This window comes from Mus caroli, chromosome 15 (genome assembly GCF_900094665.2).
Source record: "Mus caroli chromosome 15, CAROLI_EIJ_v1.1, whole genome shotgun sequence".
In the NCBI taxonomy this organism is placed as follows: domain Eukaryota; kingdom Metazoa; phylum Chordata; class Mammalia; order Rodentia; family Muridae; genus Mus; species Mus caroli.
The window spans coordinates 49,758,143-49,768,537 of NC_034584.1; the positions used below are offsets into that span (position 1 = coordinate 49,758,143).

The 10,395-nt window shown below is 41.1% G+C and overlaps 1 protein-coding gene across 1 annotated transcript in view; it reads left to right on the forward strand.

The window, feature by feature from the left end:
* The window catches only part of Mtbp (MDM2 binding protein), a 64,577-nt gene that overhangs the window by 41,520 nt on the left and 12,662 nt on the right, over nucleotides 1–10,395 (forward strand). The window contains exons 15-17 of the mRNA XM_021183877.2: nucleotides 1,075–1,192; nucleotides 4,649–4,804; nucleotides 8,952–9,047. Of these exons, the coding sequence (XP_021039536.1) occupies nucleotides 1,075–1,192; nucleotides 4,649–4,804; nucleotides 8,952–9,047 (370 nt within the window). The remainder of the gene's footprint in view (nucleotides 1–1,074; nucleotides 1,193–4,648; nucleotides 4,805–8,951; nucleotides 9,048–10,395) is intronic.

Below are 10,395 nucleotides of genomic sequence, written 5' to 3' on the forward strand. Positions count from 1 at the left end.
TTCCAGTGATGGCCGACTAGGCCATCTTTCGATACATATACAGCTAGAGACAAGAGCTCTGGGGGATACTGGTTAGTTCATATTGTTGTTCCACCTATAGGATTGTAGATCACTTTAGCTCCTTGGGTACTCTCTCTAGCTCCTCCTTTGGGGACCCTGTGATCCATCCAATAGCTGACTGTGAGCATCCACTTCTGTGTTTGCTGCCCCGGCAGCTTAAAATTCAAAGCCATAATACAGTTGTTAATTTTGTACTGTTTGAGCTGATACTTTCTGATGAGAATGGAAGCTGTCCTTTCAAGTTTTGTTGAGTTCTGTTGTTAGGAGCAGACTCAGTATAACTCCCTACAGCATAGCAACCAGCAAGATGGTGCCCACCTGCACTCTTGTCGGAGTGGAATGATGCTGAGTTTTAGTGATTTGAGGGCATTTCCAATTAACAGATGAGTGGGAATCACATCAGAGTAACCCTGAGAACATTATAAGCATATAGTGGCCATTTATTATGCCTTTGGGAATGAGGTAATCTTTTTGTTAAAGACATGAAACTTTTCATTCTGCTTTGCCTGTTTCTAGTATGAAAGTCACATAGCATTTATTATAGTGTTCACCATAGACTGCTTTCCTTTTCATTTGACCTCTTTCGCTAAGAATAGTGAACTTGTGCTTTTGTTCCATGTGAGCTTTAATATTTTCATTGTGTTTTATCAGTAATAGCTCATAAACTCTATTTGAAGGTATTTTTATTTCCAACAATATTTTTAGTAATATTTTAAACAGTTCAAGTCATTTGATAGGGTCTTAACAAATGTCTCAATTGAGTTCTTAGTCTACATACACGCAAACACACACACACACACACACACACACACACACACACACTGCTCACTCCAGGTAGGTCTTGAACACATTATAAAGCCTAAGCTAGCCTTACATTGTGACTTCCCTGTCTTAACCTCCCACACAGTAGGATTATGGGTCTGTGTCATCACAGCCAGAGAGAGATATGTTTTTACATAGAGCATTCATTGTGTTACTATATGTCAATGCTGATGTGTATTTTGCTCTTTTTAGATGCCGGTACAGTTGAACCTCATTCTTCAAGTCTAATGGAAACCAATCCTCTGGAATGGCCAGAAAGACACGTTCTTCAGAATTTAGAAACTTCCGAAAAAGCTAAACAAAAAATGAGGTAATATTTGAGTTTGTAGAAAAGCATGTTCAGTATTTTCAAATGAGTTCTCTTAATATTTTAATTATTTAATATCAGTAGCTTGTAATTTCATTATAAAATAAAAAGATATGCCTTCTTTATTAAGTAGCTAATCAGTAGAGTAGCATGTCCATTAAAAGGGGAAGGTCATCTGCCTTTTCTATTATCCTGTTCCTTTGTAATTATGCATAACTGGTGAATACTATAATTCTAACTTTATACAGCCTTTTCCACCAACATTCATACTCAGTTTATTTTTTTATTGCTGAGATAAAACAGTGATTTAAAACAGCTTGGGGAAGAATGTATTTATTTGGCTTACATATCCCAAACACAGTCCATCACTGAGCGAAGTCAAGGCGGGTACTCAAGCAGGCCAGGAACCTGGAGTCAAGAGTTAGAACAGAGGCCGTGCAGGAGTGTTCCTTCCATGGCTTGTTTCCCCACACTCAGTCAGCTTGCTTTCTTATGTAATTCAGCACTACCTTCCCAGAGTGTCTTCTCACACCGTGACAATGCCCCCACAGGCTTACCTACAGGCCAATCTGATGAAGGAGGTTTTTCAGGTGAGGTCTCTTCTTCTCAGAGACATTCCTCTTCTCAGGAAAGTCACTTGAAACTGTTCTGATTGTATCCATATTTGTCCATATAGTAAGTAGGTAGGCTCAGAGACAGAACTAACTTTGGCCTTTGGCTGTGGTACACAGTGGGCACTGTGTGGCTGCTGGATGGTGGAGTAGAAGCTCTCTTACATGTCTTTCTCAGTGTGTAGCTCTTCTGTTGATATCATTTTATGACCTGCTCTATCTACCCTCTTTTTCATATTTGCCCACAAGTATTGATTAAATACAGGTTGTTTGGGACTGGGGCACATGAGGAAGAGCACCAGTGCCTGTCTTATTTGTGAGCTCCTTTTAGTGGAGAGGCAATCAAAAGAAGACAAGGGCCACACATGGAAATGGTTCCACAGCTCCCATGTCTTCAGAGCAGGTGGACAGCTCAGGGAGGGGCGCTATGAGCAAGTGGTATTTGCATTGGTGTTCTTTATTGCTCCTGGTCATTATTGTTCATTGTCACTCTGACCCCAAAGCTCGTCTTCCAGTGGCTTTCTAGAAAGGGAAGCAGGCTCTTTCTGAAGGTTCTCCCTAGTTGACACTGATTTCTGTTTGAACAGAGAGTTTAATGTGTATGCATAATCATTCTTGAACCAGAAGCATGTTAGACACTCAGCATCACCTTCCTTTCTTGCATCCTTCACAACGCTACAGTTCAGTGTTGCATTCCTTCTCTAAACATGAAGGGCCATGTTATGACTTCTGTGAATGCATTTTCTGTATCTCCTTTACTGCTGAATTTATCTCTGTCCACCCTCACTTGCTTGGCTCTGCTGGAGTCCGATCTGTGCAGTAAACTGTGAGCTGTGGTTGTGGGCTCACAAATCAGAGTGAGCTTTGTTTGCTGTGTTTCAGCGACATTTATAAATCAAGTGGTCATTAAGGACTGGAGGTGCTTTGATAGGAAAACCACATCAGGTTTCTGTGTGAGAGCAAACATTACATTGCATGTCTTCAGAATTTTGTTAGTGTTAAAACATTTAACTATAGAGTCATTCTGTAGTGAAAGTCAGAAGGCATAAGAATTCAGTTTTAGACTCACCCACCAACCTGTGTCATGACTTTTGTCACTAAATGAGAGTGGAATAAGAGATCCTAGTCTTACCTTAAAGTTGTGAAAGCCTTATGGCAGAATGTATGTGAATGTTTAGAGCTCAGTTGTCAGGCTTAGTTTTTTAACCCAAGACACCTATCTTGGTGGTGCAGTGTATCACAAATTAGGCTTTTAAAAACTGCTTTGATATCTTTGTGTTTGGAGTCTATATAATAATACTTTTCCATTGCTTCTAGCCTGAAACATGATTGTGATTAGGACTGATTAAGGAGCATTGTAAGATACTATTAAAGAAGCTATATAGAAATTAAATTAAAATCACAATGCAGTTCTTGCCCACCCAGAGTATGAAATTCAGAGAAAATGTTCCTGTGTTTTCTTGCTTGACTATTTTTTTTTTAGATTCTATTCCTTTTAACAATGATGGGGCTAGAAAGAGGAAATGGACCCGCCAGCATGTGCTGATCCTTAGTGTGTAGAAACACGGCTCTAAAATTCAATGCCAGCATTTTCATCATAGAATTACTCATAAAAACGTTGCATCTGAGTAATAAGTAAAATATAATCAAGATGGGGCTATCATGGTGGCTCAGCAGGAAAAGAAAGGAAGGTATTTGTTGCTAAGCCTGAGGACCTGAATTCAATCCCCGTGGCCACCATGGTAGAAGGGAAAACTGACTTCTGCAAGTTGTCCTTGGATACACACATGCACAGGCACTCACACACATGTACACCAATGCACACATACACACACACACACCGAATAAATAAATAAATAAATAGATAGATAGATAGATAAGTAAATAAACAAATGGAAAAAAGGTAAAATTTTAATATGAAGTCAAGTAATTAAATTCATGTTGACATATTGAACAGTTTTTATTTATCCTATGGTGACAGAGCAGTGAGTGGTTCAGGAACTAATGTTTACTATTTCCTGAGATGAAAGTATTTTCCTCAATTCATTCATTCATTCATTCATTCATTCATTCATTCGCTTGCTGTGTGATTGTCTGGTTTATGGAGTGATAAAGGCAGCGGTAGCTCCTAGTTGGCGTCCATCTAGTTTTGAGCTATTGTAAGCAGCTGTCCCCAGTCTGTAATGTAACTGATATGTGCTTGCAGACTTCAGTTGGAAAGTGGGAGGAACGCTTGTTTCAGGCATGGTGTGCTGATTGCATTTTTATAAAGTCCTCACTAGGTGTTACTTTGTTTTGATATAAGACCTGTTCCATATTTTTCAAGGAAATTAGTGAAGATTAAGAATATATTATAGGTAAAATCATTTGGAAATGCACTCAGTGTGTATTCGTGATGTTGTAAGCATGGCTGGAGGAGACCTTGGAGAGAATTTCCATTACCGTCTCATTTCATGGCTGCGCTTTAAATAATCTTTTAAATGTAGAGAAAATTGGAACACTCAGTCCTTTGCTTCCGAAATTTATATTGTGGGCTTTCAGTTTAAATTTACCCTTTGTAGAACTGGTAACTTACCATTACTGAATTGTTAGCATGTTATATTTAATAAATAACATAATCATGATAATTTGTGTAGTAAAATGATTAAGGCAAGCTGCAAGTTGCAGTGTAACCTACAGCTTATTTACAATCCAGGTCACACTTAAGGTCTGTAGTTACTGTCTTGTGCGGATGTGTTGTCCGTGCCTTCTGTTTTGTATTTGTAATGGATGTTTCTCTCATCATCATTTCCTGGCTGTGGTGGGTTTGAATGCACCTTTAATAAAACTATACAAATTATTTTCCCAGAACTGGCTCATTACCGCATTCGTCTGAACAGTTGCTGGGCCATAAAGAGGGTCCCCGGGACTCACTCACATTACTGGATGCTAAGGAATTGCTGAAGTATTTCACCTCGGATGGATTACCAGTCGGAGATCTTCAGCCGTTACAGATTCAACGGGGGTGAGTTAGAAACTTATAATTTGTAAGAGTCATTTAAAAATAGCATTGTATTTTTTCCCCTTGGAGTTAACTGATGCTCTGGGCTGAGGCAGAAATCCCAGGTTCGCCTCCACTTTTTATCACTAGCCTTAGTAGCCTCATGTTTATATTTACCCAATGCCCTTCTGTTTTGTGGCCCTGAATGTAAAGAAAATAAAGATGAAGGGATGACTCTGTCCATCTCCTTAGTAGTTGGGGCAAGGAAGGCTACTCTGTATACAATGGAATCAGGGTGGAATCTGTTCTTCCCTGTGTTTCCTTTGTTCTTCTTTGGGGTGTTTGTGCATGTGTGGCTCCGGTGTGCCACAGTGTACATGCGCATGTCAGAAGACAGCTTTGGAGAGTCCATTCCCTCCTGCTGCCTTTCCATGAGGCACGGGTGGATTTAACTTTTCCTCTTCTGCATTAGTGTCTCTTTTTGCTTTTGCCACTAGCATGATGGTTGTTGGTCATAACTACTAACAGCAAAAACTCAGAGCCTTCCAGCTGAAGGAGGGGAGAAAATAGTCAAGATTCTTGTGAAACTATGACCTTACTAAGTGCAAACTCAACATCTGCATCAATACTTTATCTTTTTTTTTTTTTTTCTGTTTTGGTTTTTATAGACAGGGTTTCTCTGTATAGCCCTGGCTGTCCTGGAACTCACTCTGTAGATCAGGCTGGCCTCGAACTCAGAAATCCTCCTGCCTCTGCCTCCCAAGTGCTGGGATTAAAGTGTGCACCACCACTGCCTGGCTATAAATACTTTATCCTAAATTTACTTTGGAGACAGCACCTACTAAAGTTGCTAGTTAACAAATGCTGGCTGCTCCTGCTGCTGCCTACAGTATAAATAAAATTGTAGCATCAATTTCTTGTGAAGATCACATAATTTACTTACTTCCCCAAGTTCTTTTTTATTTTTAATCCATTATTTAAAAAACCTTCTAAGGACCAAAAGGTTGAATCTCACTTTGATCACTGTGATTTGCTAATTTTGAATTGTGCTATGAAAAATATTTTTCTTAAAGGTAAGTTTTGGAAGGGGTTTGAGTTATCTCAGAAATAATCAGAGCACGGTTGCCTTTCGTACAAGTTACTGGGGAGAAAGGGTCCGCGGACCCCATCACTGACAGCAGGGGAATTGTGTGTTAGTGACCTAATGCTCCGAATGAAATAAAAGTGACAGAACTCTGGAGTTGCTTACTTCCTTGTGGCTTCGAGAGGTCGAAAACCCCTTTTAGTGGGAAGTGGGGAATCAGAGCCTCACACGGATGCTTATCTCTAGTCACCACACTGTGGTCCTTGACAGACCAGCCTGACTCCATCTTAAGGTTAGAAGCCATCTTATTACAAGGTCAAAATAAGTTCACTCCTGTTTCCTGTAATACTTGCATTTGAGCAGGTTTTGACCTGTTTTCTAGAGTTTAACATGTTCCACACCCTATACCCTGACCTCCACTCTGATAAGATGTTTTGCCAAATAACTTTGAAATGTTCTGCCAAGTTCCTCTGTAACCAAAAACCCTTGAAAAACCCTTAATCTTGCAGTTTGGGGGGCTATATAAACCCCACTGTTTTCTGTGATCAGTGCTATTTTTTCAAACCTTGCTTTAGGGGGTAGACCACTGCCTGGCACAAAATAAAGCTTACATAATATGACCAAAGAATGTGGGTCTTTGCTCCCGGTGGTGGTATGAACAGTGCTTTCAGCCAGCCAGCCCCCACTGCAGATGAATGTGCTCCAACAGCACGGTACACTCACCCTCCATGTTTTCTTTTACTGCAGTGCCTTTAGGATGCAGTGGAGGCAAGTCGTTACATGTGATGTACTTAGAAAAGATTTCTTTTTGGTTTTGCTTTGACATTGCCTTATTATATACCTTAGGCTGACCTCAAACTCACTCTATGGTCCAAGTTAACCTTGAACTTGCAATCTTTCTGCCTCTGCCTCCCAAATGTGGAGGTTACAGGCACATGCCACTTTGCCCAGCTCTTAGAAAAAATGCAATGTTTTTTTTCACATTAGGAAAGCAGGGCATTATTACTGCATCTTCACTTAACACCGTGGTTCTCAACCTGTGACTTGTCACCCCTTTGGGGGTCTAAAGACCCTTTCACAGGGGGTCGCGTAAGACCATCAGAAAACATAGATATTTTAACATTATGATTTATAACAACAAAAGTACAGTTATGAAGTAGAAATAGAAGTAATTGTATTGTTGGGGTCACCATGACAATGACAGTCTGTATTAGAAGATCACAGCATTAAGAAAGTTGAGAACCACTGACCTAACATGACTGTTAAAAGCTGAGTTGTCGTGGCTGCTCTCACCTGGGCAAGGTACCACCTAGTGGCCGTGCTACATTAAACAAAGGGACAGCCATGCACCTAGAGTGCACCAAGGGAATAAGAAACACTAGCAAACACTATTTGTTACATTTCTTTTAGAAAGACTGAGACAAAAACTGAGGAATTAAATAAAAATAATGCAGTGGGGAGAATTGAGATAAATATTGAAAAAAAGAGTAAAATGTGGAGTACTTAAGAGTCTTGTTTTACAGAGTCTTCATTTGAGGGGTCCCTCCTCAAAATAATGAGGTCATTGCAATTTACTAATGATACTTTTTGTAGAACACCTTCAATAGCAGTATTAGCATATGAAGTTTTGTTGTTGTTGTTTGTTTTGTTTTAGGATTCATCAGTTGGTACATGTGTGACATTTGAAGTAATGACGTCAAGTACTTGTTAGGTTCTGTCCATCTTTGAGCAGATGCACTGCTTGCTTTGCTGGGTTTACCGGCCTTGCTGTAGTGCATCTTGTTTCCAGCTCTGCATCCCACGTCTGTTCACTCTGCACTTCACCATGTAAAGGCCAACCCTGTGGCAGACTCTGCCCATTTCCATGGAACCAATTCTGAGTTTCAGGACTGTGACTGACCATTAGACCAGTGGGTGGGAACTCACCAGGAAAGGGAGGCCGAGTCAGGATAAGCCAGTGACCTTAGCCTGACTGCAGCAGCCGCTTGGATTCACAGTAGCCCTGCAGGTTCAGGCGAGGAAGGACGTGGATGATGCTGTTGTGTGGAAGCTCTAAGGGCTTGCTGAGCGAAGCATCTGCCGAAGAGCGCAATGCAGCACTTCCTCTGGAGACCTTCTGAGGCTGTGAATTTACTCACTCCTAACATAAGCGGCATATGACTTAGAGTAAGAAGGAAATACATTCTTTTGTTACCAAAGATTCAAGTTAACTTTATTCCTCTGATAAAATGTTGTAACTGAACAACTGGACACAAACTCGTTTCACCAAGGGTCAGAGTGATACATGTTAGGAATAACGTTGCTTCCTGAATTTACGTTACAAATAATTTTTCTTTCGTGATTTACTCAGTCTCATAGTTTTATCCTGTGGGTGGCATCCCATCATAAACAAATGGAGAAAGGGCAGACTTAGCCTGTCTCGTCGTTGCCTTTTTAGGCTTTTCAGGATACGTTAGGTCAGCAGGCTCTCATTTTCTCTCCCAGTCCTGCCTTGCACTCACCACCCACCCCAGGCTGGCCTGGAACTCAAGGTGCTCCTTGCACCTCCACCTCCTAGGTGCTGAGAGATTGTGGGCCTGTACCACCGCGGCCAGGTACCTTGACTTGAATGCTTCGTGTCTTAGGGTTTCTATTGCCAGGATAAATTACTGACTGAAAGCAGCTAGGCTTACACTTCTGCAAAGTCCATAATGAGGGAATTCAGAGGAGGAACCTGAGGCAGGAACTGAAGCAGAAACTATGAAAGAGCACTACTTACTGGCTTGCTCCTCATGGATTGCTCAGCCTGTTTTCTCAGAACCTCCAGGACCCTCCAGAGGAGCACCGCCCACAGTAAGTTAGACCCTCCCGTATCTAAATCACCACTCAAGAAAATGCCCCACAGGCTTGCTTACAGCCATATCTGTTAGAGATATTTTCCCAATTGAGGTTTCCTCTTCCCCATGACTCTAGCTCATGTAACAAAACAGAAAAACAAAACAAAAACACCTCATGTAGGGAAAGAAGTCAGATTTGTCTCCTTAGAAACTTTAACTTTCTCTGCCATGTAGTAAGCCTTAAATACAAATGAAACCCTTTTCATTTCAGGGAAAAGCCTTTTGTTTTGACACCAGAGCTTAGTCCTGGAAAACTTCAGGTCTTACCTTTTGAAAAAGCCTCGGAATGCCATTACCACGGAATTGAGTAAGTTCTTATTTACACTTCTGCCTATTGTTGCTACAGCTGTCTTGTTGTCAGTGTTTGCTGCATGTGAAATACAATGATGTCAGTTGATACAGACCCCAAACAAAGTATGTGCTCAGACCAGTATGTAATTCATATGCTACTAAAGGAAAATGACTTGGCTACTAATTTGTTTTGGTTCATTTAAGTATCTTTTTTAGTTACGCAATATTTTTAACACAATTTCTTCGGCTGTACATTATTAGTATGTATTTTCTCTGTCGGTCACATTAAGGTTCCCTGGTCACTAATTATATTGTACTTGCTTAGAAACGAGTAGATGAACTAAGAATGTAAACAAGTTAATTACGTGTACATCACTGTATCATTTCAGTTGACTTTCATATTCACCTTGCTCTTCCTATCTTATCTCCTTCCCGCTCCCCCTACACTACTTCCCCTCAGCAAACGTCCCGCCCACTGTCCTGCAACTCTCTCACCTTTCTGTGTGTTGTGTTGCTGCTAAATTTAATTAGTGTTGCGTACAAAAGCATTTATAGCAGATAAGAGCAACTTATCAATGGCTACACCACTGAAGAAAATACCCCCACCTCCACCACCCCTAAGCACCATTCCGTGCAGTAGGTCCTCAGGGAGGGTGAAACCTCTCCTGAACCCATGATGCAATACTCTTCATACAAAACTGTCTGCTATGAAAAATGGGAATGCACCTCCCCTTTTCCTTATTGATTTGATTACTCTGCTTACATTTCATTTATTGTTGTGTTTTGTGTGTGTGTGTGTATGTATGTGTGTACTGTGAGTATGTGATACTACATGCATATGTAAAGGCCAGAGGTGGAAATAGGATTTCTTCCTGTGTTGCTCTGTGCCTTATTCCCTCCAGAGTCTCTCACTGAACCCAGAGCTCAGTGATTTTTATCCAAGATGGATGCCAGCAATGCTCTAGCAATCCTGTTTCCCTGTTTCCTCCCTTCTGGAGCGGGAGTTACAGGAATCTACGGCTATCCTCAGTCTGCTGCCCTGTGTGCCGGACTCAGGTCCTTGTGAATGGCTACCAAGCACTGCTACCCACTGAACCATCTTTCCACTGATGTTTGCTTGGTTGCTTCTTCTTTTTCTTTCTTTTGTTTGTCCTTCCTTCCTTCCTTCCTTCCTTCCTTCCTTCCTTCCTTCCTTCCTTCCTTCTCTTCCCTTCCTCTTCCCCTTCCTTCTTTCCTCCTTTCCCCTCCTCTCTCTCTTTCTTTTCTTTCCTTCTCTTCTCTTCTCTTCTCTTCTCTTCTCTTCTCTTCTCTTCTCTTCTCTTCTCTTCTCTTCTCTTCTCTTCTCTTCTCCCCTCCCCTCCCCT